At 44.4% G+C, this 27,734-nt stretch overlaps 1 protein-coding gene across 3 annotated transcripts in view; it reads right to left on the minus strand.

Moving 5' to 3' along the window:
• Window positions 1-27,734, minus strand: part of MYO5B (myosin VB) — a 535,083-nt gene that overhangs the window by 257,955 nt on the left and 249,394 nt on the right. For all 3 annotated transcript variants that reach the window (XR_007519178.1, XM_049900180.1, XM_049900178.1), the window contains exons 11-14: window positions 16,618-16,699; window positions 15,946-16,086; window positions 4,819-4,941; window positions 3,673-3,756 (exon numbers count right to left, since the gene is read on the minus strand). Coding sequence is in view for 2 of the 3 variants with exons in the window: in XM_049900180.1 (XP_049756137.1) it covers window positions 3,673-3,756; window positions 4,819-4,941; window positions 15,946-16,086; window positions 16,618-16,699 (430 nt within the window). In the remaining variant the exon portion in view is untranslated. The remainder of the gene's footprint in view (window positions 1-3,672; window positions 3,757-4,818; window positions 4,942-15,945; window positions 16,087-16,617; window positions 16,700-27,734) is intronic.

A 27,734-nucleotide genomic window follows, 5' to 3' on the forward strand; every position in this document is an offset into this window, starting at 1 on the left:
ATGAAGTAGATCTGTATTCCTGTTGTTAAGATGTCCAAGATATAATGGTAAATGAAAAATTAAGGGAAGAATATGTGTAAATGATTCATGTGAATCTTAAAAAGATGCACTGGTACACTTACATACGCAAAATGGAAATTCACAAGAGTCAAGGAGTGGGAAGAAGTACTTTGATTTTATTTTATACATTTCTATGCTATTTAAATTTTTTATAAGCCTGCATTTCATTTCTAATAAAAACCCAGCACCACCAATCTAAAACAGATACCTCTGTGCAGAAAAGTTAACATAGCAGGCCTGGGACTGCCGCCCTTAAAAAGGTTTGCTTACAAAGTCAGCCCTTGGCTGGTGTCTGGGAACTTGGATTTCAGGAGAATTCTCACCATTCTCTCACAAGAATGATTTACTGTGCCTAAATTGTTTGCACAAACATTATGGTTTGTGCTGAGCACCTGCTTTCCTACTGGGAGTCTAGAATTTTGGTACGTGCCTACATGACTGACCTTCAATAAAAACCCCGGACACCTGGGTTCAAGGGAGACAATACTTTATACACGCTGTCACACTTATTGCTGGGGGAATTAAGAGCATGCTGTGTGACTCCACTGGGAGAGGGCTTTTGGAAGTGTGTGCATGGCTTCCTGCGGACTTCACCCCATGCACTTTTCCCTTTGCTGATTTTGCTTTGCATACCTTCACTGTGAGATAAATCATAGCCATGAGTACAAGAGTGCTGTGAGTCTTCCTAGCAAATCACTAAACCTTTGGGTGGTCTTGGGGACCCTCAATACATCCCCATTATTCTTTTCTATAGTACCTTCTTCTTGACCTTCATAGCATTACCATAACCTTACATATTTATTTAACTATCCATCCTTCTTACTAGGCTGTAATCTCCACGAAGGGTAATAACTGTATTATTTACCATTATACATCACATAAATACTCACTGAAGGTATTAAATAAAAATGGGGGGAGAGGGAGGAAGCTCGGTTACTAATAAATTATGATCTACTGAGAGAGTGTGAGAGTGTGTTTTATGGGCAGTGCTCCTTTTTAGATTCTGGAATCCCTGATAGATACTAAAATTAAGACAAAATCAATACAATGGCAGGACTGAACTCTGCATCTGATGAAAAGGCCCCGACTCTCTTTCCCCAGCCCTCATTTGTGCTTCTACCTGAAAGGAGAAACTTCTAACAAGATAGCAGTGTCCCAGCCCTTGTAGGGCCTCTGTGGTTCTTCTCTGATTAACGTTTCAGAAGATGCTGAAGAGCCACTTGAATGAACCCAGTAATAGGCTCCCTCTGACTAAGGGTGTGAGGACTGACCCCAGGGGAGGTCTCATGGCCTAGAAATTAAAGTCAGCCTGCTGCACGGCCTGAAGGGACATTTTCTGTGTATCTTAGCTCCTGGGTGGAACTAAGTCCCAGTAGAGCAGAAGGGAAGGCTGTGGCTCCCTGAAGCTCCTCTAGCACCTGAGCAGAAGGCTGAGCAGACTAATGCCCAGTGCACAGTACAGGACTCCTGCATGTACTTCCCAGGAAGGAATCAGAGGTCCTGAAATGCCTTCCAATGGCCTTGACTTCTGACATGCATCTGGCTTTACGAAGACTTTCATTCTGGCCATAACAGTGCCTAAGCAGATACTCCCACCCCCTACTAACTCAGGCTCTGACAAGCAAAGCGGTCAGAGTTTGTAAATCCATGTTTTCTCACCTTCCAGGTGAATTTTCTCCCCATCTAGCCTCCCAATGAATATAACAGACCAGGTAGCCCTTGGGTACCTGGTGCTTTAATGATCATGAAGAGCTCAAAGTTCTAAACCTTGGTACTCTTCCTGCATACGTGCTATTCGGAAGTTTGTTGTGCAAATCTTGCCAATAAACTATCAATATAGGCACCTGCTGTTGGGCTTTCAAAAACTGTAAGAGTGGAGGGGCATGGACTTGGGCATAACAGGATTTGGTCTTTACTTTTCATTCTAGCTGTTGATGGAAGGCTGCCACAACAGGTCCAGGGAACAAAATCAAGCTCCCTGTGGATTTTCTCGGGACCCTGAACCCAGTGGGTCTCAGAGTGGCAGAGCCACAGATCTGCACCAAGAGGGACAGCTTAAAGTGCACCTGGGAAGTGCCAGTCCCTGAAGGAATCTTCGTTAATATTTCTCATCTCAGGTGTGCTTGTGGTACCCTAAGAAGCACACAGACTTACATAATGAGGAAACAATTTCCCAGGTGCTCAAACCATTTACTTCTCCTCTTTCCCTGTGGCTTGGGGCTCCTCTCCTATTCCCTCTCACACTCTTATAAAAAATGAAAACCTCATATTAGCCACCATTGACTAGAGAGCTGGAGACTTGGGAAGCTGAGAGGTTAATCTTGTGTTGAACTCCAAAATGATATTCACATTTACCAAAAGCAAGTTTGCCTCACTGACGACTAATTCCCTGATGTTCTAGATATCCTGGAGATGACAATGGACAGGGGTCTGCCCCCAGCAGCCCACGTGCTGGGACTGATTCAAATCCTCCCTAAAGCCCTTGCCTTAGGGCCACATGATTGAACAGGGTTTACTCGGCTTTAAGTCCTTGGGTCCATTTTGCTGGGTGTATTTTCTCCATTTTATCATCTCACCCCAATGCATTCACCTAAAGCTTATCACAAAGAGAAATTAATCTGCCATTTCTACAGTGTTATCAGGCCCCTGCAGTAAGGTCAGTATCATGTGGCCTGGCAGAAAGCCTCCTAAATCCTGGAAAGTTCTTTTCTGGGATTCCTTTGCAAGGCTAAAGCCAGCAATAGCAGCTGCACCTATGTTTCAGCCTTTTGGAACTCCAGGGTCCATGTTTCTCCCTGGTTGCATGACTCTCTCCCCGTCCCTGCTCTCCTTTCACGGTTACTTGTGCGTATGCTTATCTACCCACTCACATCCCCTTAAAATGTAAGCAAGTAGAGGGTAGACTCTGTCTTACTAACGGTGTGACGTCGGGTGTTCAGGACAGTGCCTCACAAGGTAGGTGTTAACAGATATTTGCTTAGGTGAATTGGCACCTTGCTTCCTCTATCTGCAGAACAGACACAATATTTGCTATCTTTTTGTTATGCTCATGAGAAGGAAATACCAAAATTTTGGCGACAGTAGAAATTAAGATTCTAAAGTAGTAAATTTAAGTGTCCCTTGAATTCCATCTTCTATCCCATTTATCTTAAGCTTTAGCTTATTGAGAGGTTCTACAGACTTTTAAACAGAAATTAAATGCACTGATAATAGGATCTGAAGGGGTTTAAGTAATTTTACATCTGTAGCAGGAGATGGAAAAGACATGACTCAATGAACACCAATGACATTTTTATCTTGACGCTCATCTCTGTCTCTCCTTCAGAGGGTCACCTCTCTTGTCCTCCCTTCTCCCCCATCTTTCATTAGCTGGTACCTTTCCCAGTTGGCTCTCTCTTGCCTGCTGTCTTTCCTCCATCCTAAATGTTTTCAGATAGAAATAACCAACACACACACACACACACGCACACACGCACACACACCCCTTTACCTGCCCACTGGCCAACATCCTTGCCTTCCTCTTCTGTAGAATGTGGCCAACACCACCATCCCCTATCCCAGTTTTAGCTGGGACGTTCTTGCTCTATTTTCCCCCTTTCTGATGTTCTTTACCTTGCTGGCCTTCAGGATGTTGATGTGCTCTTCATACACTGTGTCTCTGTTTTTCTCAAGAAAACCATCTGAATGGTACTCCACCTGGGGCCACAGCAATGGGAAAGAGGAACAGTAGTTAGTGCTTTAGTCAGATTAGCAGTTTCTTGAGTACCTGAGTAGTTTCATCTTAGCTATGTAGTGTTTTTTTAAAGAGTTGTGAGTAGGCTGAAAGCCCACAGATGTTCCCATTTAATCAAACTCAATATGTGATCAGGATTTACACAGTGGGAACTGAGCATTTATTTTGTGGGAAAAATATTACTTTATAAAGAAGTTCCCGTAAGATGGCCTTTAATAGAAGGCTTCCTTAGGGGTCTATAAATGAAGCTTCTCAACCACATCCAAGATGTACCAAATCAGAATCTGCATCTTAATAAGACCCTAGGTGACTTATAGGCATATTACAATTTGAAAAGCACCAAGCTAATGCATATCAAACAGAAATCCATTTAGAAAATTTTACATATACACAAGGTTTTGGGAAAAGAACCACTCAAAGAAGATTAACACTTATTCCATGTAATAAACCAAGCCATGTACATACTTCATTTTTACTCCCTCCTTTTCCTCCCCAAGCTCCATGTGGGTAGTATCATAACTGTTTTACTTACTGCTATATTCCCAAGAGGAGTCCCTGGGCAGTCCAAATGGTTAAGCACTCAACCACTAGGTCGACTCAACTAAAGGTTGGCGGTTCGAACCCACACAGAGGCGCCTTGGAAGACAGGCATGGTGATTTGCTTCCAAAAGGTCATAGCCTTAGAAACCCTATGAAGCAGTCCTACTCTGCAAATGTAGGGTCGCCATGAGGCAGAACTGACTTGATGGCAACTAACAACATGACATATTCCCAGGAGAGAAATCCTCAGAAAATATTTGCTAAATTCATGGTTGGAAAAAAAGAACACTCCCCTGTAAGGTTATGTCATGTAGTAACAATATGAGATGCAGCCAGGTGGGTAAGAAAGGACAAAAGGAGAACCTATTTAAAGAGGCTCAGACCACCTGAATTGAATAGGGACAGCTCTAACTTAGCCCAGAAGCCCTTGAGTCTACCTTAAGTGGGACTGGAAGAGTGCCAAAGCCAACAAAGAGGCGACCTACCTTATCTGCAAAGTGGATGACAATGAAGGACGTGTTGGACATGCGAGGTTTCTGGAAGTGCTGGCTGCTAGAGTGTCGGTCATAGAGTTTTTGAGCCCAGTTCTGGTCAGTACCTTTGGGAACCTGCAGAACCACAAAACAGGGCTTGTTATGAGGAAAAGGGGAGCCAAGGGTCGTGGCAGAGGGATGGAGTCCGTCGGTAAGTTAACCCTGTGAGGCTGGGTTCATACCTCAGACCCTGGACCCTGACTTTACTGTGGAAAGAATTATTCAAACATAGATGTTCAGGATCCTGCCATGGCATTCTCTCTACCCACCAAGCATAGGTTGGCGCCCTCGGTGCCTGTAGGAGTGTGTAGAGCCTCACAGAATCTGCTGGGTGGCAGACGCTGGAAGTATTAGGAGAGAATGGAGGTAGAGGCTGAGGTCAGAGTCACAATCATGGAACAAATGTGAAGAAGATGCTTCTTCACTCCAGCCAGACCAGAAATGTCAGTGTCAAGAACACGTCCATTTCCAGTGCCAAGCTTCTGCTCACTCAGGTTACCTCCTGCTGAATACCACTGTCCAGGCTGGCCTCAAGTCTGCCCTTCTCTCTGAAGCCTTTCCTGACTGCTCTGGATCTCATGTCTCTCTTCTTTGAATTTCCTCACAGTGAAAATCTTATACATACACTAATATCGCTCACCGCTGGTTTTTATACATTTTCTTGTCACTACAAACTCTAAGCTTATTGGGTTCAAGAACTATATCTTACTTTTTTTTTCTTCTCCTGCCCCTCAAAGAACTTGGAATTCTGTGCTGGTCACACACTGGATATTCAGTACCTAGTGATTGATCTACATGGTACTAATCTCTGCCTCTTTCCAAATTTAAATTGAGATTTAGAGGTTTCACTACATTGAGAATTCTGAAGAGCAGCCTCTCTCAATACATTTATGGAGAGCTTCAAATGTAAAAAAGCATCTTGTTTCATTGAAAATAGAACATGGATCACTGTACCCACCATTCAGATTGTCAAGCATGATGGCAACTCTTCCAACGGGAAGTTGCTTCCTCCTCTGTCACCCTTGAACACCACTCCACGTTACCGAGTGGAAACCCCAGGTTCTTACTCGGCATGACTCGGACTGGCCAATAAATGAGAAACCGAGGCAGGAGAACAAGAAAGGTACCTTTATTTCATTGTACGAGGAAATGGAGTCAGCAGCGCTATTGCTCCCAAGATGCTCGCCGAAGGTGGGCAGGTAAGTTACTTTTAAAGGGGTTTATAACTAGAGAGTTCATACAAGTCAAGTCAGCAACATTCTTAGCAATGGGGTTTACATATAACCTCCAAGTAAAAGCAAGACTCATATGCAAAGCTGGAAGGGGGGGAGGGGCTAGCAAAGGAAATAATTTTGCAATACAACATTGTAGGAGAGGAAGCCAGGTAAAGAATACAGCATTGTGGGGGTTCTCTCTCTCTCTCTCTCTCTCACACACACACACACTGATGAGGATGGGCTCATCCCTCAGTCATGAATCACTAACTGGCTTGCCCTTTATTAGTTTAGATTGTACATTTGGATCAGACAGTGTTGAAGGTGACCCTTGCACCAGTCATTTTAAAAAGGCTTTGCTGAGCAAATTAATAATAAATAATATCTGTGTCATAAGGAAAATGCTTACATGCTGGAAAACAAATTTCTCAAATACTTTGTAAGCAAATGGATTTTTCTCCATATTCAATTTGGTGTAACTAGAATACCCAGTGCTACGTGCCACAGAAAATTCAAACGGGGAAAAAAAGAAAAAAAAAAAAAACCTCTTCTTTGAGGAAGTTAATTGTGTTAGACAGACAAAATTAAAAATATATTTAATTCAGCACTTCTTATATACAGTTTTATATTTGTCTCCAAGCAACCTGTGTTTAGAAACACCAGGTGTGGGGGAAGAAGGGGTCTGGCTGGTGGGGTTGTCAGGAGGTGAGGCTAGAGGACAGTCAGAACTGGGCAGGGAGGACTAGAAAGATAAGCCCCACCTAGGCTAACACCTATATTTGCCAGGAACAAAATCATCCTTTGCTTGAAAGTGAAGCCGAACTTCTGTTGGAAGACTCCATAATCCTACACATTCACTACTGCAGATCATCATGAGATAATGAGCAGGCGGGAGCCGCAGTCACAGTCATGTGTACACACAGCACCTGGCGAGGCTCAGTCTCTCCTCTCATCCCTCCCCCAGACTGAAAATAACAGCCAGCATGAGCTCATGGTGCAATGGTTCAATGATTAAGCATTAGACTGCTAACAAGAAGCTTGGTGGTTTGAACTCACCAAGTGGCTCTGTGGGAGAAAGAGCTGGCATTTTCTCATGTAAAGAGCACAGTCTAGGAAACCCTACGGGGTAGTTCTATTCTGTCACATGGGGTCCCTGTCTTAGTTATCTAGTGCTGTTATAACAGAAATACCACAAGTGGGTGGCTTTAACATCAGAAATTAATCTTTGCACAGTTTAGGAGGCTAGAAGTCTGAACTCATGGTGCCAGCTCTAGGAGCAGGCTTTCTCTCTCTGTTGCCTTGGAGGAAGGTCCTTATCTCTTTGAGCTTCTGCTCCTGGGCGATCTTCATGTGGCTTGGCATCTCTCTTCCCCCATCTCTGCTTCTCTCACTTGCTTATTTAATCCTTTTTATATGTCCAAAGAGACTAACTCAAGAGACATGTTAATCCCGTCTCATTAACTCAATAAACACAACCCCATTCACGAGTGGGATTATAACCACAGGCAGAGGTTGTGGGGGGACATAACTCAATCCTTAACAGTTTCTGTGGCTCAGAATCTACTCAGCGGCACACGACACAAACTCACAACAAATAATATTCTCAGGTAATAGCTAATGCCCATGTTGTTGTTAGCTGCTGTCCAGTCAGCCTCTGGCTCACGGTGACCCCATGTACAACAGGATTGGACCGTTGTCATCAGGATTTTCACTGGCTGATTTTCAGAAGTAGATTGCCAGGCCTTTCTTCCTAGTCTGTCTTAGTCTGGACGCTCCACTGAAATCTGTTCAGCATCATAGCAACCCACAAGCTTCTGCTGACGGATGGTGGCTGTGCTTGAGGTGCACTGGCCAGGACTCAAACCTGGGTCCCCCGCGTGGAAGGTGAGAATTCTACCACTGAACCACCACTGCCCTCACTAGTGCTCATGGGGTTTATTACTTGCCAGGCAGTTGTTTACACATTTCTATATATTAACTCATTTAATCCTCACAATAATCCCATGAGCTAGGCACTATGTTTATACACACATCACAGATGAGGAAACTGAGATAAAGCGGTTAAGTAACTTGTCCAAAGTCACATAGCTGGGAAGCAGCAGAGCTGGGGTTCAAACCCAGGCTGGCTGGCTCTGGAGCATGTGCTTCTCTGCCCCACAACAGGGCATTCTAAAGGTAGCCATGAAGGCTGAGTTTATGTGGCAGGCTCCTGTCTCCCCAAATCTTTCCATGCAAGTGGATTTAAAACAGGTAGAGGAGCAAGAAAGCATGTCTTGTATTGTGATAAAATCTGGACTGTGGTTATCACCAGCTTTGGAATATACAGCTGAATTGAATTCTTTTTAAAAAGTCTACACGTGGCTTCACACAAGCTTTCATACTCTCCTCTCAAAGGAATGTGGAGAGAGCACTGGAAGAGAAGCCTGTCATACTCTGCTCAGTCCTCATCTAAGTGTGTACTGTCCCTCAGAGGTAAACTACGTTGGACCTGCTGTGCTGGCCACCGGTCACATCACAAAGTGAAGCTCCCACTTATACACACCTCCAGAACAGGCAAATCTACAGACACAGAAAGAAGATTAGTGGTTGCCTAGGGCTGGGGGCTGGGTGGCTAGGAGGAGTTAGGAGAGCCTGCTAATGGGTTTCTTTTGGGGTGATGAAAATGTTCTAAAATGGATTGTGGTGATGGATGCATAACTCCGTGAATATACTAAAAACTATTAAATCGTACACTTTAAACGGGTGAATTTTATGGTATGTAAACTGCATCTCCATAAAGCTGTTAAAAATACATTATACCTGATCTTACCTTTTGCCATTAAAATAAAACAGAAAAAACTAAAGGGAAAAAAATGAAAGAGCTCAGCATATTCTTCTCCAATAGCCTGAGGGATAAATCCTATGGCCTAGGACTTTTCATCCACTTTCTCTTTGAACTCTTGAGCAGAAATTGCATTCCGTATCATAAATATCACCTGGGACCAAAGCCCGATCCTCAACGAAATAGGTGACATGAGATGACTGTTAAGGACCCTAAAGCCAATTATTTCATCTTTGCTTCTTGTCTCTATCTTCATGTGCCAGTGCCATCAACGCCTGCCTCACTGGTCACTTACTCGCTATCTCATTCTATCCTGATACCTCCTACCACCGCTGACCTCTCAGATTGCCATTCCACCATAAAACCTCTGTGTCCTCAGGCTCCCTTCACAGAAGCCTGGCTGGGCCCCAGGACTTTGCTGCCCAGTAGCTCTCTAGTGTGGAGGCAGATTTTTTCTCTCCCTACCAGGCAACTATCCTCAATGCCAGGTCTAGGCCTTTACTTTTCCATCTCTGCAAAATATCCTCTGCTTGCTCAGAAAACACCAATTCTAGGCCGATCTAACCACCCATCCTCTCCATTCCCACACCTGGGTGGCTGGATAAGATCACATATCAACTCATCTCCCTCTAGCCAAGTCCCTCTGACATGGTATAATTTAGTATTGTTACCAAAAAATAAAGCCACTCTAAGAATCATCCTTTGGATTAAGACATCATTCTCAGACCTACACTGGGAGTTACCCTCAGCAACTCCTATATCTAATGTATGGTCTTTGATCTCAACAAGAAAATCTATGTACTCTAGTATTTCTCATCCCTATTTATAGGACAGCAATTTCTATTTTCCAGGAGCCCTGGTGGCGCAGTGGTTAAGTGCTTTGCTGCTAACCAAAAGGTTGGTGAGTTGAACCCACAAGCTCCTCCACAGGAGAAAGATGTGGCAGTCTGCTTCCGTACAGATTTATAGCCCTGGAAACCCTATGGGGTAGTTCTACTCTGTCCTATAGGGTCATTATGAGTTGGAATCCACTTGATGACAATGGCTTTGGTTTTTATTCCTATCTTCCTCCATTCTCTTCCAGCTTCTGGCTCTGCCACTTCTTAGCGGATGCTTCATCTCCTTCACAGGAAAATAGGGGCTATTGTGGAGGAAATTCCTGCTCTAACATCCAGAAACTCATCTGCACCCACAGCCATTCCAGCCTCTCCTGCCTTTCTCACTGAAAAAGCGCTTCTCTTCCTGGCTATGTCCCATCCACACAGCCCCTGCCTCTTTGGGGACCATGATCCACCCACCCTCCCTTCTTAAATCCCCAAGGTGCCTGACCTCTCTCACCTCCTCCTTTTCACAGCCAAGCCTCCAGAAGGGGTAATTAAAACTTGTCCTCTCCACTCCCTTATCTCCTATTCTCACCTAAAATTACTGAAATCAGGCTGCTGCCCAGACAACTCCCTGGAAACTGCCTCCCACCCTGTAACTGAGCCCCAGAGCCTTCAAAGTGAAGCGAAACACTTTCTCAGGGCAGACAAAGCTGTTCGTTCTCTGACAGGTTCCACTTTCCAACCTCACCTGCCACCATCACAGGCTCTGAACAACTCAAGCTACCTTCCCTTGTCTGACTTCTCTGCCTAAACGGCCCCTTCTGGGGAGGTTTTGCCCCTCCTGTGCTTCCATTTCTCATCACTATGCCATATTTCAAGTGCTTGCTTACTTGCCTGACTCCCATCAGGGGTGTGAGAGCAATTTAAGAGCAGGCGGTCAGTTCCTTACTCATTGAACACGTGCTTTGTTGGATGAATGAAGGAGTAAATATGAGAAAGCCACCTCATCTCTCTCAATCACAGGCTTCAAACCTGTACACAAAAGTGTTGGACAAGATGACTTGTGAAGCCACTTCTCAAGAAACCAGGGCCTCTTGGTCTTAATATAGAACAGATCTTCTGAGGGCATGCTGGGCACAGGTTAAGGAAGCAGGAGGATGGGAGGTCTCCCACTGTCTTCATCCTGGTTATATTCTACTGTGCAGCAATAATACCTTTATTAGGAGGATCCATCCTAGACAGCTCTCAGGCACTGGCTTGGGTTGGGTTCCACCAAGCAGAAGAATTCTAGTCACTCAGGGCAACACTTGCTTCCCTCATTCAGAACTGCGTTTGTGTGCTAACTCCATCTCTCTAACCTGCAACAGCGCCTGTATTTTTACTCACTAGAGTTGCTTCCACTGGGTGATGCAAACGGTCACACACATACCAGCCTACTAACAGAAGGACTAGTGGTTCGAACCCACCCAGAGGTGCCTCTGAAGACAGAGCTGGCAATCTGCACCCAAAAGGTCGCAGCTTTGAAAACCCTATGAAGCAGTGCTAATCGGCACACATGGGGTCGCCATGACTTGGAATTAACAGCAACTAACAGCAGCAACAACAGAATTGCTTCCAGGGCTCAAGGTATCATCTTCAGAATGCAAATATGTCACCGAGGCAGAAGCATGCACGGAGCCCTGATAGCCTGGCAGCACAGCTAGTGTCTTCCTCGCAGAGGGATGGGGCTGATGACCAGGACACAGGGGGGCAGGAGACGCCCAGCCTGAGTAGGGCTTAGAAGCGGGCAGGAGCTGTTGCCACATGCTCCTCCCCTTGCAACCTTATTGCTCACTGGGGGAGAATAGCAAGAGGGGTGGGGTTTCTTAAGGGCAGCCTGGAAATAAACTTCTCCTACAAGCAAACACCCTCTTCCCTGCCCCCTTGGATAACTAAGAGGCTTGGTCTGGGTCTGATTGCAGATGCTATGACTGCAAAAGGGCTTTTCCTCCTGAAGGAATCTTGAGTGGTTTAATACCCTGGTCCCCATACCTCCTCTGCAACTTCCTGCCAGGGCCTCAGCACCAATCATAGGATCTGGGAAGGACAACTGATCAGGAGGTGCCTCGGGTTCATGCTTCAGCTGCTCTCAGCTCTGGGAGTCACCCCGTGAGCCACCCCTTTAAATCCATGCCCATCTGCTTCCATATTTCTAATTGAAATCTCATTCACCGGCCCTGTCAGCCACTGCACATCTTCTCCAGGAAAAGTGATTTTACCAACTGCTGCTTTTGTGCCTTGCGTCCAATTGGATTTCTGGCCTGCCAGATGAGGGTCACAGGACCCAGTTCTACACAGTGTGATCTCATTATTCTTTCTCCTCCTGCAGAGCAGGTTTGAGATCTGGGGAGGGACAGCATGGTCTTCAGCAGCTCCACGGGCCAATAGGACCAGTACCCATGGGCTCTGAATGGCCCAGTGCAACCAACCCCACTGGAATAATACAAAACCCCGCAATGGTTAATGTGGGAACTTTTTGTACCAGATTTCATTGGTCTGGGAATTCAGGGTGATTTAATATAATCTGGTGCAGCTCCTACTAACAGGTGGATTTTAAACCAACGAGTATTATTGTATTTGTTAAAACTTGTCCAATTGTACACACTTAAAAAGGGTGAACATTTTACATATATACCTTTTGCCCAGATCCATGGATGTTTCCAGAAGGGCTCAGGTTTATTGAGGTATATATGTAAAATGTTCACCCTTTTTAAGTGTGTACAATTGGACAAGTTTTAACAAATACAATAATACTCGTTGGTTTAAAATCCACCTGTTAGTAGGAGCTGCACCAGATTATATTAAATCACCCTGAATTCCCAGACCAATGAAATCTGGTACGAAAAGTTCCCACATTAACCATTGCGGGGTTTTGTATTATTCCTTAAACTGGTGTTCACCTTGTCTTCCCTGCTACACCTATGACCTCGGCTGCCAGTGAGTTTAAATACTACATTCATCAGACTACCCCAAAACAAAATACTCCAAGCCCCTCCCAGCTTAATTAGCTGGAAATCCAGGCTTCCCTCAAATCTTCCAAGGATGCTTGGAGAAGGCATACAAGGGGCACAAGGAGGCCCCAACATAGAATCGTAGTTGCTGCGTGTAGCTCTGTTGTCGTTCTGAGTTGATAATTGCTGCTCTAGATGTTACTCAGTGTCACTCAGCTGCTCTCGGGCTGTGGCCCATGCCTCTCCCTGCCTGCTCTGCCACTCTTCTCTCTCCCTTATTGGCCAGTAGGGAGAATCTTTCCTCCTCTCTTGGGGGGCTCCCCCAAAGGCAAGACATATAGTAGGTACACAGTACTTTCTCAGTGTTTGATGGCTTGCAGTGGCAGGGGTGTAAATTGGATACAAATCCAAACTAAATGGAAGGATCTGCAGAGCATATGGCAGAGCTCACCCATGTATACAGTTAAGAGTTTTTTTTTTTTTTTAGCTTCTCTGAAGTAAAACAGACACCTACAGAGATGCCCCAGGTGGCATGTACTCAGTGGGAAGACAGAGAACAGGAGGGTCTGGGGACATCTACTGTACTGGGAGTATCCACGGCGGCAAAGTGCAGGGATTTCAGGTTACTGTCACAATTGTTGAACACAGTTTGCATCCTGGGTGTCCCTACCCTGAATCTGGCTGCTTCCTCCCAGCCTGGATACTGACTCTGAGGATAAAGCTCACACCTCTGAAGAAATGCTGAAAAACTTTAGGAGATAAAAATGTGTAAACCGTAGGTTTCAGTACATTTTCACTCTGTCTTCTACTGTTTTATTAACCTTTCCTTTTCATTTTCAAAGGCAATGAAACTAGGAGAGTCCTTCTGTAAGGGAAACGCCTCCTCCTCCCAAATGATCAAGCCACACTCAGCCCTTTATAGGCAAGACATGGGAGACTGAGAGAAAGGGCAACTGGCTTCTTCCCTTGCAATCCCAAGAATCATGTGTTTTCTGCACTTTTTGATTAGCATTTCTGTCACTGGAGGAACTGGTCTATGTTTACTCACTTATCAACCAACCGCCAAACTAGGAAAGACTTTGATGATCATCAGACCCAATCTTTTTTTTTTTTAATTTTGATTGTGCTTTAAGTGCAAGTTTGCAAATCAAGTCAGGCTCTCATACAAAAATTTATAAACACCTTGCTATATACTCCTAATTGCTTTCCCCCTAATGAGACAGTACATGCTTTCCCTCCACTCTCTCTTTTCTTGTCTATTCAGCCAGCTTCTGATCCCCTCTACCCTCTTATCTCCCCTTCAGACAGAAGATGCCAACATAGTCTCATGTGTCTACTTGTTCCAAAAAGCTCATTCTTCACCAGCATCGTCTATCCCATAGTCCAGTGCAATCCCTGTCTGAAGAGCTGGCTTTGGGAATGGTTCCTGTCTTGGGCTAACAGAAGGTCTGGGGACCATGACCTCCAGGGTCATTCTAGACTCAGTCAGGCCATTAAGTCTGGTCTTTTTTAGAATTTGGGGTCTGTAACCCACTGCTCTCCTGCTCCCTCAGGGGTTCTCTGTTGTGTTCCCTGTCAGGGCAGTCGTCGGTTGTAGCCAGGCACCATCTAGTTCTTCTGGTCTCAGGCTAATGTAGCCTCTGGTTTATGTGGCCCTTTCTGCCTCTTGGGCTCATAATTACCTTGTGTCTTTGGTGTTCTTCATTCTCGTTTGTTCCAGGGAGGTTGAGACCAATTGATGCATCTTAGATGGCCACTTGCTAGCGTATAAGACCCCAGACACCACTCTCCAAAGTTGGATGCAGAATGTTTTCTTAATAGATTTTATGCCAATTGACTTAGATGTGCCCTGAAACCATGGTCCCCAAACCCCCACCCCTGCTACGCTGGCCTTTGAAGCATTTAGTTTATTCAGGAAACTGTTCTGCTTTTGGTTTAGTCCAGTTGTGCTGACCTGTCCTGTATTGTGTGCTGTCTTTCCCTTCACCTAAAATAGTTCTTATCTACTATTTAGTCAAAGCCCCTCCCTCTCCCCCCTCACCCCCCTCTCATAACCATCAAAGAATATTCTCTTCTCTATTTAAACTATTTCTTGAGTTCTTATAATGGTGGTCTCATACAATATTTGTCCTTTTGTAACTAATTTCACTCAGCATAATGTCTTCTAGATTCCTCCATGTTATGAAGTGTTTCATGGATTCATCATTGTTCTTTATCAATGTGTAATATTCCAATGTGTGAATATACCATAATTTATTTATCCATTCATCCATTGATGGGTGCCTTCGTTGCTTCCATCTTTTTGCTACTGTAAACAGTGCTGCAATGAACATGGGTGTGCATATATCTGTTAATGTAAAGGCTCTAATTTCTCTAGGATATATTCAAAGGAGTGGGATTGCAGGGTCTTATGGTAGTTCTATTTCTAGCTTTTTAAGGAAGCGCCAAATCGATTTCCAAAGTGGTTGTATCATTTATAAGTGTATAAGTGTTCCAGTCTCTCCACAACCTCTCCAACATTTATTATTTTGTGTTTTTTGGATTAATGCCAGCCTTGCTGGAGTGAGATGGAATCTTATTGTAGTTTTTATTTGCATTTCTCTAGTGGCTAATGATCATGAGCATTTCCTCATGTATGTTAGCTACCTGAAGGTCTTCTTTAGTGATCAGACCCAATCTTCATTAACTGATAGAACAGGAAATCAAAGGCCAAAGAGGCTATATTATTGAGATAAAGCCCAGATCTCCTCACCCCCACTGACCCAAGGCTGCCTGGTTCTCCTCCCCGTGTTGGCAATTCAGCATTCTTTCTGTCTTACCAGGTGGAGGAGTCCATGAAAAGCCAGATGGAGGAAATCTATGGATCTCATATGCCACTGAGTCAATCACTCGTAAGCCATCCTATACAGCAATGACTATTCTGAGCTCTCCAGCCCTCACTCTCTGAGGGTACCTGTCTAGATGTTAGGGTCCTTATCTTGCCACCTAGGATACTTGGGGAGAACTTCATGTCAATTCATACCACCCGGTCTCTGCCAAAAGAGGTGCATGCTTACTAACATAGCAACATCTTCCACTCATGCTCAATGTGTTACCTTCTAGTATGCAGATGAAATTCCGAAATTCTAGCTTTGAGATCTCACATGTTCCCTGGCACTGCACAGCTACCCTCTGCCCCATGTCCCAAGCCTAGGATTGAACCAATTCAATCACAGCATCATCGGTTTTACCTTACATTCTTCATCCAACAGGTCCAAGATACCCAGCTTAGCTTCTATGAGGTCAATACAAGGTTGGTTATCATAAAAGTCAATCAAGGTCCAAGGAATCTGCTCCTTCATGTATTCTTCTTGCTCCAGTTTGAATACATGCTACGATAAAAAGTTAAAGATATTAGTGAACTACATGCACACCTTAATATTAATCTTTGCTGAGCCTTCAACCACATGTATCCTAGAGGAAGATGGATATCAATCAGAAAAGGTCTGAGCACTAAGACATGGTTATCATGTAGAAAAGAAAAACTTAGGTGATTCTCATTCCCTACGTGAACCCTTCCCCAGGACATTCTAATAATCATCTGCATTGGCATACCCCAACCAATCATAAGAATTCCTATATCTGGCTTGCAGGTTGCTTAAGTACCCCAAAAGACCAGGCTCATGAGGACTAGGGGTCAAAGCCAAGGTTAGGGCACTGTGTCCCCTCATCATAGCCCAATTCAAACCTACTCTTGAGGCACGGGGAATTGCCTCTTCAAGCTGGGGGATACCAAGGGAAGGTTAGGGCAGAGCTAGAGCCCACTGACCCCAGATGAGAGAGAAGTAGCCTGAGCAGTTGCTCCCAGGAAGAGAGAGGGGCTCTCCCACTCCAACACCCCCAGATCTGGAACGCCAGCCTACCGAGTTGAATTGCTGCTGGAGCTTTTCATTAGCATAGTTGATACAAAACTGCTCAAAGCTGTTTACCTCAAACGTCTCAAACCTGCAGAATGCAAAGAGGAGAGGACAAAGATAAGAAAGGCATCTTCTTTTACGTGGGAATCAATGGGACTTCAAGAAAACAGCCCTTACCCTCCACTTCCAGCCAGCTCCACCTTTAACTCCGGCACAGAATTCCCATTTTCTGTTCTTGTGCTCAAAGAGACCACCACTGCCAGTATCAGCACTAGGGAAAGCCCTAGTCCATTAGAAAAGTAAGATCTATATCTAGTTTCATAATTAGCAAAAACTACTGGCAATAAAAAAGTTTAGAAAAAAGAAAGTCACCAATAATTCTATCATTGATATTGACCACCATTTATATTTTGGTAGACTTCCTATCAGTGGTTTTACACTTTTGAACAAAATTAGATTTATACGTAAAATTCTACCTTCTATTCTGCAAACATTTCCCCGGTGTTACAGTTTTTCAAAGGCATCAGTTTTAATGTCTGCCTCGCCAACCATAGCATGGAACAGGGCTGCTGCTTATACAAGTGGGTATCGTACAAGGGGCCCAGGTGAGGGGACAAGCGGGGGCTGAAAAGCAGCTGGTGCTCCGCTGGCAAGCCTTGAGGGGGCCGTTCCACTCAGAGGGGACACCTTTTCCAAGTCACATGAAGGTTTCCGCTTGGGCTGGCAGTGGCTCCCATGCAGATGTATCACAACCTAACCAACCCCTATTGGGAGACATTTTGGTTCTTTGTCCAGTTTTTAGCTGCTGTTAACAATGTCGTGATAAATACTTTTGTATGTAAATCTTTGAATTTACGATTCTTTCCTTAGGATGCTGCCCTTGAAGGAGAATTACCACGTTGAAGAGTATGGTTTCTTAAAATACAGAAGCAAATTAACCTCCAGAAAGGTAGAACCAATGTATGTTATCACCCCCACCTCCACCCCCATCCCTGCCTCTCAAATGTAAGAATATGTCTTGTTCTCCTAATACTGGTCAATATGGTGTTTTTTTTTTTTTTTTTTTAATCATCTTTACTGAGTTAGAACTTACATATAATCAATGCACCAATTTTAAGTGTAAACTTCACTGAGTTTTGGCCAAATTTTATACAGCATGTGACTACCACCACAATCCACATACAGAACATTTCCATCACCCCATAAAGTTCCCCTGCACTCCATTCAAGTCAATCCCCCTCACCCTTCACTGAGTGTACTGATGTATCACAGCTCTTTGGTCAACACTGTGTATTAACTTTAAAAAATCTTTGATTCACGACCACATATAAATGTTTTTGTTTTCATTTTAACTTCTTTGATCATTAACAGAGTTCCGCATTTTTCTGCATGTGTGTATTATACCTTTACTTTGTGAATCGTCTATAATCTTTGGTAAATTATTTGTTGAGTTTTAACTTTAAAAATTGACTTGTGCTCTTTATACTTTAGAATATCAACACTGCCATTCACTGTTGAACTCAAAATTTCTGGGTTACAGCTGGAGCACTATGGGAGGGGAGCAGGTGGGAGCAGGGTCTCTCATGAGACATGGCACAGCACGAGGAGGCAGGGACCCTGCCCTGCAGGCCTTGAAGCTATGCTAAGGGCTGTGGGTTTTACCAGGGGGAACACGGAGCTTTTGAAGGATTTAAATTACAAAATAGCATAATCAGATTTGCATCTCAGAAACTGGCAAGAGGGTAGAGAAAAACTGTGATGAAGAGGAAGGTATGTAAGACTGAAGGCAGGCAGTTGAGTTGGGCATTTACCAGGCAGAACTGGCTAGACAGCAACTGGTACTGGTAACCCAGGCAAGAGCTAGTCAGGGCCTGACTTGAGCTCATAAGGGACAAGGAATGGAAGATTCTAAAGACATTAAGGAAGGTGGAAGTGAGAGGGCTTCCAACAACCAGCGGTGTGCAGAGAAGATTCATTTGGGTAGCTGGATGGATATGGTATTGCTCACCAACCTGGGAACATTACAACAGCACCAACAGCTTCAGCCACAGCAAGCGGGGCCACCTTGTATGTGGGGCAATGGCATCAGGCTGAGGGGGTAAGGAGTAGAAATCTAGGAGCAAGTGCCTTCTTCTCACTCACACAATGGCTAGAGAGGAAGCAGTGACCCTGTTAATGAGTGCTTCAGTGTTCAGCCCCAAATGCTTCATGAGCTTTCACTCATTTAATGGCACCACAATCCCAAGAGCTGGGGTCTACCATTAATCCCATCTTACAGTAGAAAAAACTGAGCTTAAATAACCTGCCCAAAGTCAGAGAACAAATAAGTAGAGGAGCCAGGATTAGAACACAAGGATCCTGTTTCCTGAACCCACAGTCTTAATTCAGGAGTAAAACTTTTATTAAAAATGAGGAAGAGATAACTAATGGAAGAGCTGTGGACAAGAGAGGTAACTTTCCAGAAGAGGTCAGCACACGGGGAGTGGGAGAGAAGCTGCCTTCTCTACAACCTCCACATCTCCACCCATCATTCTTCAATGTGGACGACGGAATTTTCTCAAGTCTTAAAAAGTGCCACGCAAGCCCTTCCAAATAGATTGTTGTTAGTTGCTGTCAAATTGGCTCCAACTTGCGGGAACCTTTGTATAACAGAATGAAATGTCAGTCCTGTGCCATCTTCATGATCACTGGTATGCTTGAGTCCACTGTTGCAGCTATTGTATAAATCCACTTTATTGAGGGTACCTTCGTTTTAGCTGACCCTCTACTTTATTAAACATAATGTCTAAATAGATTGTTTTCCCTTATAACCACCCTCCAATAGAAACATTGGAGCTGCCCCTGGTGGGGGTTGGGAGTCGTGGTGGTGGAGAGCAGGACCAGCAATGGGGCCAAGGCAGTGTCCAGACAACATCAGATTTCTCCTCCTCCCCTGCTCTCCCCTGTGTAAAACATGGAAAAGTGGGAAATCATTTTGAGATCAAAGGAGTCAACTGCTTAGAGACAACCAGATTAAAGCACAACTTTTGGTCATGCCCATGTGGGAGAAATAATTCTGGGTTAATAAAATAAGATCAAAGAGGCATAAAGCCCAAGCTGAGATAAAGGAGGCCAGCCCTGTGCACTGCAGACCGGGTATAGGGAGGCACTGTGTCTGCCGGTCATTATGTTGGCCTGGGACCCTCCCAGCCAAGATGTTGGTCCTATAGACTCGGTCCAGTCACCTAGAACCTCATTCTCTTCCCCTCCCCTCCCCCCAAGAGAGGTTGCTGATGACAACCAAGCCCCAGGTGAAATTTAATTAATCAAACCTACAAGGAAGATAAAAGGTCCACCCTAGCAGTTGGCCAGATAATAGCAATTGGGTATGCTGGCAGAGCCTGTACCAAGCTCCACAGATAAAAGATTTAAATAGCTCCCACTTGTCATTTTTTAAAGCTTTATATTGGTAGCACTCCACAAAGAACATTTTCATTAATTTGAGATGGCCTCAAATTAGCTCATAATTTCCCTATTTCTAAGATATTATCTGGTAACAATTCCTCAGCCATCTAGTGTAATTACTGTAATGCCAGAGGCCCAGAGAGGAATGAGGGGCTTGGGGAGCTTGGAAAATATCTAAGATGACTGACCTCAGAAAGCGACACTCAAGGAGAGATAGGCTAACTTCTCCTTTACAGTGAAGTTATATTTGTACTAATTCATTCCATCAACAGAGATGCCTTTTTAAAATAAACACAGCAGATCAATTTATAGTTCACAACATTAAAATGTCACCAAGAAATTTATATACAAAGGGGATTGGCTTTCTCCTGTAAAATCAATGTGGGGAATACTTAGGCCAGAATCCTTGTGTGGGAGGAAGGTCAAAACAGAAGAATAAGACTGGATGCTAAGACTTGGGGTCTGTACCAGGACTTCAAATGGTTTGTTCTGGTTTGAACCCCTGCTGAGGATTTGCATTGCCACCTGAGATACACTGAATCAGAATCTAACCTTTTAACAAGATCCCCAGGTGATTCTTATATATAATAAATTTTGAGAACCACTGCTCTGCTAGTGGTTCTCAGAATTGGTCCCTGTCCTGGTCATCTAGTGTTGCTGTAACAGAAATACCACAAGTGGGTGGCTTTAAGGAAGGGAAATTTACGCTCTCACAGTCTAGCAGGCTGGAAGTCCAAATTCAGGGCATCAGCTTCAGAGGAAGGCTTTCTCTCTCTTTCGGCTCTGGAGGAAGGTCTTTGTCATCAATCTTCTCCTTGCGGAAGAGCTTTTCAGGCACAGGGACCTTGGGTCCAAAGGACGCACCCTGCTCCAGATGCTGCTTTCTTGGTGGTATGAGGTCCCCCTGTCTCTCTGCTTGCTTCTCTCTTTTATATCTCAAAAGAGATTGGCTTAAGACAGTATCTAATCTTGTAGATCTCATCTATATATAAAAAAAAAACTGCTGCTAATCCATTTAATTAACATCATAGTGGTAGGATTTACAACACACAGGGAAATCACATCAGCTGACAAAATGGTAGACAATCATACAATACTGGGAATCATGACCTAGCCAAGTTGGCAGATATTTCTGGTGGACACAATTTAATCCATGACAGTCCCTAACTAGTAGCGTTAGCATCACCTGGGAACTTGTTAGAAATGCAAATTCTCAGCAGGGGTTCACCCTGAAAGAGCCTGTGAAGCCCTGGTGTGTACTCATGGTGGTACAATTATTACCTCTACTTCCAGCTCCTCCTATCTTAGAAATGTAGTGCGAAAGTACACAATTTTCTTTTCCTGCCACCTCAATTTAAAGAGGTAGTATGGGCTAGAAATGCTGCTAAAGAAAAGGTAGTGTCTGTCGGCAAATGAAATGGCAGTAAAAAGTCAGCCAGTCACTTTGAGTTAATTATTAACCACCATGGACCTCTCGTTTCATGACCTGGAGATAGGAGAGAGAAAATGAAATGCTTTGAAGTACTTCCTCCTGAGTATAAGTCAAAGGAACTGGAATCTCTCAGCCCAGCCTCATCTCTCTATTTTAGAGGATATCACCATCATTCTACCAAATGCAAAATAAAAAGATATGGAATTTAGGTTAGATACAGAAGAGGACTTCCAGGGAATGTTGATTACTAAAAGTCATATATAAAACATAACTTGGAGAAATTTTCTCTAGACAAGCCTTTAAACAGGGTCACCATGCAGTGGGGTCAGAGAGATGGGTCAAACTTCCTCTCAAAGTCCCTTTCCATCCTGAAGCCCATGGAATCTCACAAGAGCACCTTGGGGTCTGTTAGACAGGCCAATTCTCCTGACTCTTTACTAAACAACCTTAGGATGTTGCCACATCTTAGAATGACAAGACTTTAATTCTGCACACATGCTCCTCTCTGTGCTGATACGTCCCCACCAAGACTTGTCCTCCAAGGCAAGCACAGTCCTAGGCACTTCTCACACTCTCAGGTCAAGAACAGTAATTCCTTTGGAGGACCTAAGTCCTTCAGTTTGTAGTGTGTCCAGTCCCTGGCTCCTCTTCATGCCTGCAACTCCATGTGGGACAGGAAAAGGCCTACTATATGGTAATCCTCTCCCAACCCATTGGTTGAAAGCCCCAAAAACTGTGACGGCTGCAAAGAGTAGCCCATGGTCCCCACCCAAAAGAAGATGGGAAGATGACAAGAAATTGGTATGTGAGATCCTCCCCAAGAAGTACAGATTTTATGTGCTATAGGCTCTTAAAAGAGGGTGAAGTCATGGGAATGCTGGCCTGGACAGAAAGAATACAGAATTTCATCATAAAAGTAGGCAGGGATGTCTGGCTCCAAGCAGACTCCAAAAGGTCTGCTTCCGAGCAATTGTGGAAGGTTGAGCTTTGCTTTAGAGCACTCTGAGTTACAAGGCTCCCTGGGAGGCTGGGAGACTCCAGGGAGAACCCATTGACTTCCGGTGATCTGCTAAGTCTGAGATCCTTGGGACCAGCCATGCGTGCACACCCTGAAGAAGACATATCCAGGCATCTTCTGGGCTTCCCAGGACTGAGCCGCCATCCACAGGCTGGGGGGGTAAACGCAATCCTGAATTTTCCTTCTCCCTTTTCCATGAAACCTTTTCATACTAGTCAGAGAAAAGCTGGGCAGTCCTCCTTGAGTAATGAAATTGCAGCTGTAGGTCTATTTTGGAGAGTGAGATCAAGGAAACAAAACCAACCAAAGAAAAAGAGAACAATTTCCATCAAAATGATAAAGGTGAACGATGGCCTAAGAAGCTTACTTACAATACATCATTAAAGAGCGATGAATAGAGTGGGAAGCTAATTTAAAGATAGGAAATACCATAAAAGACACAAAAAGCAAAATTTCCTACCTGGGCATTGGGCATGGATTATACCCTGCCTTGCTCCATAAACATCCCAGGCCAACTCTTCTCAGCAAGATGGACTAGTCATAGCCAAAGTCCCCTGCTACCTCGGCATTTTGAAGGCCAAAGTCAAAGACAAATAAATGTGTATTTTTCCCCAAACGGAAGCCATTTATTTCTTGCTGCCTTGAGGAGAGGACTGCAATTAATCAAGCCTGCAGAGGCAGCTGCTGGTTAATGCAACATGAAAAGGAAACCCCAGCCAAAAGTCGCCTGGCTCTCACCTATTAATTTCCATCCCCTGCCTGGTAAGAAACACCCCGCAGGCAGCTTTGCAGATCCTTAGTTAAGGAGAAGCATTTGGCTTGGGTTGGCGAAAGTGCTCTGGGTGTTGCTTGCTTTTGCAATTTTTTTTCTTGGAATGGGGCAGGGGAGCAGGGTACAGGGAAGCCATCCTTACACCAGGCACTGGGGAATCTGGAAAACTGCCAGGGATGGGGAGTAGGAGAGCCTGGGGGAAAGGCCTCTGAGCTGCAGACTCACTGAAGTTTGGTGGAGGCAGCGTTGCCCATGCTAATTTACTTAGGATATCACAGCCTTTTCTATTCAATGAACTACCTACCAGTTGGGACACTATGACAAGGTGAGCCATGTGTGTACGGTGCTTGCTTATATATAGAAGTGTTTATTCACTCTGTAGTAGCATTTTAAACATTTATAGAAAAAGCTGAAGTGGTTCATCTACACCATGGAACTCTTCCCAGTTCAGTCTCTACAATGAGCTTGACTGGTGGGCCAATAATGTCCTAGACAGGCACTGCAGTTCATCTAGGGACAGTCACTCCAGTCGAAGAAATTAGTGCCACCTTGTCGGGAGTGAAGGGGGTGAAGGGGGAAGAGTAACCCTTATTTTCTAGCTTTGCACATTTCTAACCTAATTCATAGTGGAATAAATCTCCTTATTCTTTCTTTTAATGAATAAGGGTTCACTGTATTCAAAACACATCCCTACCAGTCCTTTTTATTCTCTCTACCTTCTATACACCACTCTTCTGGTCCCCAAAATTGAGGAGCAATAAGGATATCAAAGACATAATGTTGCCCCAAAGGCATCCTCTATGTGCATCCAGGCACCCCACACTCTCAGGTGAGAAACAATGACTGAGACTGTGGCTAGATGGTCTTCTCCCCTCTACAGTGTTTCGTGGTCAGGGATATGGACAGAAAACTCACACAAAAAAAAAAAGCTTAGGTGCTGTGATGTCATAGAGGGTGAAATGCTCTCTATAGACTCACTTCTTATAGTGATGAATAAAGCCGAGAGACTGCAATGAGTTAGAAATGGGAAGAAGGTGGCTAGAGACTAAGAGAGGTGGGGTCCCAAGTGTGATGTGCACTTCCAGATTATTTAAGGGATGGCCATGTTAAAAAACAAAACAACCGAGACAGATTCAGTGGGTTTCTGGAAGGTATCTGAAGTCCAAAGGAGACCAAGGTGGATAAAATACCGCGAGGGGAGAAAGGAAGACGAGAGTAAATAGTTCACCCAGGTTATTCCAGATCCCACTAAATGTTCTTTGTCATTTTCTCCCAAGTTAAGAAATGTCACTGACCTGATGGATCAGAAATAACACGTCCAGGCTCAAGCCACCTGCTCTCCTATGATCCAATTTTTGCTTTTAATCTCCTAAGAGTTCATTACATAGCCCTGACCAGAAAGAGAACCTGGGTCAGTGAAAATTCAAACAATAAGTTCTGGGCAAACCAGAACCACTGAGGAGCGTGCATATACACACTTAGGGAACGTTTGAAAGAGTTTTCTTGGCAGCCAGGGGCCCAGGTTGGCTTCGCCAGAGTTTCTTTATCAGGTAGATTGCTAGCTAGCCAGGTAACTCTACACCTACCTTGTACCTAACTTGCTATCTCTACCTCTGCCCGTAGGGGGGAACTCAGCACTGCATTGGGTATATAGAACAATAATTGTGCATTAGGCATTATTCCCTTCCAGGCGGACGGTGGCTCACTTTTTACATATGACTGCTTTATGCCAGGGTTTTAAAAAGTAAATTAGCTCCTGAGAAAAAACAAGGAATTAAAAAGAGAGAGGGGGGAAAACAGAGCATAGCATGCCCTGCAGGAAGTATGAAGGATAGGAAAATTCCCCAGTGTGCGCATAAGTAGCCCAGAGGTGGGGCCCTTGCAGGGAGGAGCCATGAGTGCATTTTATCCAAATGGATCCTGCTCTCACTGAAAAGCTGTCAGATGTTCTCTAAGAAACCCACAGGTCATTCCGAGATGAGGGTGACACACACGTTAGGAGTTCTAGAAACAGGAGACTAAGTCGTAGGTATTCTTGCCCCATCCACTGACAACTACACCTTTTAGACCACAGACACGCCTTACCTACAGAGCCTCAGAGAAAACAAACTCAATTACAAAAATTAAATGGCAAACACAAGCACGAAATCCCCGTTTCCACGGGCCCAGCTGCCATCTGCAGACTCAGCAGCACTGGGAGCTCAACTCACAGAGACCTCCCATCCATGCACAGGCTGTGCCTGGGGATTCCTGGGAGGGGAGTTGCCAGTCTGTTTAAATGCAAGGCACTGCTAAGAAAAGATATGTACAGACTAGAACGGAGGCACAGTATTTTACATATCATTAACATTGAAGTCATAATATTTTTACATATTATTAACAAGAGACTGCACGTTCATCTTCTCAAACCAAAACCTCAGTAAACTTAGAATCTTGCACAGGTAGATTAAGGGAATCAGGCCAGGCACCACAGGTTTCTCTGGGTCATACTTCAGAAGGAAGCACTAAACCAATTGCCTGAAAATACTGATGGTAGAGGTAAGAAAAGCACAGAATTAATCACTGACAACTAGACAGTAAGTTCCCAGGGAGCACAGACTGTTCTATGCTCTCCCAAAACAACTTGAAGGGCTGAGCACAAAGTAGGCCCTCAACAGGCCGGAGGATAAGTGGCCTGCCCAGCGTCACTCCACCACAACGCTGAAGAGCCCTGGAAAAGACGTGTCTCCCGCTTCCTAGTCTAGGGCGATTCGCCACTGTTTGCTCCTCATCGGCTACGAGGTTTCTTCTTCACATCTTGTTTTTTCCTACTATCTTGATTGTGCTCCTATTCCCAAAGGTGCCCCCACCTTCCATGTTCTACAAAAAGAAAAGAAAACCCAAACCAATTGCTGTTGAGTTGATTCCAACTCCTGGTGACCCCATGTGTTTCAGAATAGAACTGAACTTCATAGGGTTTTCTCAATGGCTGTTCTCTTTTAGGAGTGGATTGCCAGGCCTTTCTTCCAAGGTGCCTCTGGGTGGATTCGAACCACCAACCTTCGAGTTAGTAACTGAGTGCTAAACTGTTTGGCCCCTCAGGGACTCCTTAAAATTCTGCCCACTCCTTAAAAGAGGTGTGCCCTCTTGTACCTTGAAACTTTTACAAAGCTAAGTGTCAGAATCTTCAGACTGACCCTTCTACAATTTCTATTTTCTCCTGTTACTTAACTCTTCCTTGTGACTGAAAACTCTTTAGCGTGTGCCTGAGACCCTTTTGATGCAGGAAATCAAGTTTCATTCTTCTTCTATTGCCTCCATGGCATGGGACATAGTTTGGTTTGAAACCCAATGCCCAGCCGCAGCATCAGAGTTGTAATTAGGACAGTGTACCTTTCCATGTGGAAGTGGCTGCTTCTAGAGCCTGGTGGCTTGGTGGTTAAGCGCTCGGCTGCTAACGGAAAGGATAGCAGTTCAAACCCACCAGCCGCACCACAGGAGACCAGTGTGGCAGTCTCCTTCCGTAAAGATTACAGCCTTGGAAACCCTGTGGGGCAGTTCTACTCCGTCCTGTAGGGTTGCTATGAGTCAGAATCGACTCGATGGTGACAGGTATGATTTGGCTTTACGGATGCAGCATAAGGCGAGTCCCAGCTGAGTTTCAGCCCACTTAGCAGTGCTTTCACTAAGAGCAGCACCGTTCCTTTGACACTGCACTTCCATGGATCCAAACTTCTATTTTAAGACAGAAGGCATGACTTCTATAATTTAAAGACCCAGGAGGATTTAATCTATTATTAGCTTAAAGGGGAAAAGACATTGGTCAGAAAAAAAAAGTGCAAGGGAGGTTGCAACCCAGTTCATATAATTTCACACAATTCTAGAATGTTCTGGAAAGAACCTCGCAGAGACTCTGGCTCAAAATTTCCGTTTCAAGCTACAGAAAGCGAAGCCTAGGGAGGGGCTGGGGTTTGCAGAGCCATTCAGATAGCTGGTGACAGCACTGAGACAAAAACCCAATTTCCTGGGTTCAAGTACACTTTCTACCATGCCATGTTGCTTCTCCTTGCAAAAGTATGCTGTTATAAATAACCATCCTTTTGATTAAGCTGGAATTCTAGAAGGAAAAGAAACCTGAAGAATGACCACACACAGCCCAAATCTATACAGCACTGTGCAAAATCATGGCATTAAAATAACCACCCTGACTGATGATAGGTCAGTGAAGTCTCATGATAGACTGAAATAAAACTTAATTGGGAGATACAAAACCTGCATTTAAGTTCTGTTTCTCACAGTAACTTCCAGTATGATGTTGGGCAATCATTTCCCTCTCTGAGCCTCAGTTTCCCGGTTGTAAAAATGAATGCCAGTAGGGTTTTTCAATGCGGGAACTACTGGCATTCTGACTGGGTAGTAATACCAGTTAACAGCTCGGCTGCTACCCAAAAGGTTGGAGGTTCCAGTCCACCCATAGG

The sequence above is a fragment of the Elephas maximus genome, chromosome 11, assembly GCF_024166365.1.
Source record: "Elephas maximus indicus isolate mEleMax1 chromosome 11, mEleMax1 primary haplotype, whole genome shotgun sequence".
Lineage (NCBI taxonomy): Eukaryota > Metazoa > Chordata > Mammalia > Proboscidea > Elephantidae > Elephas > Elephas maximus.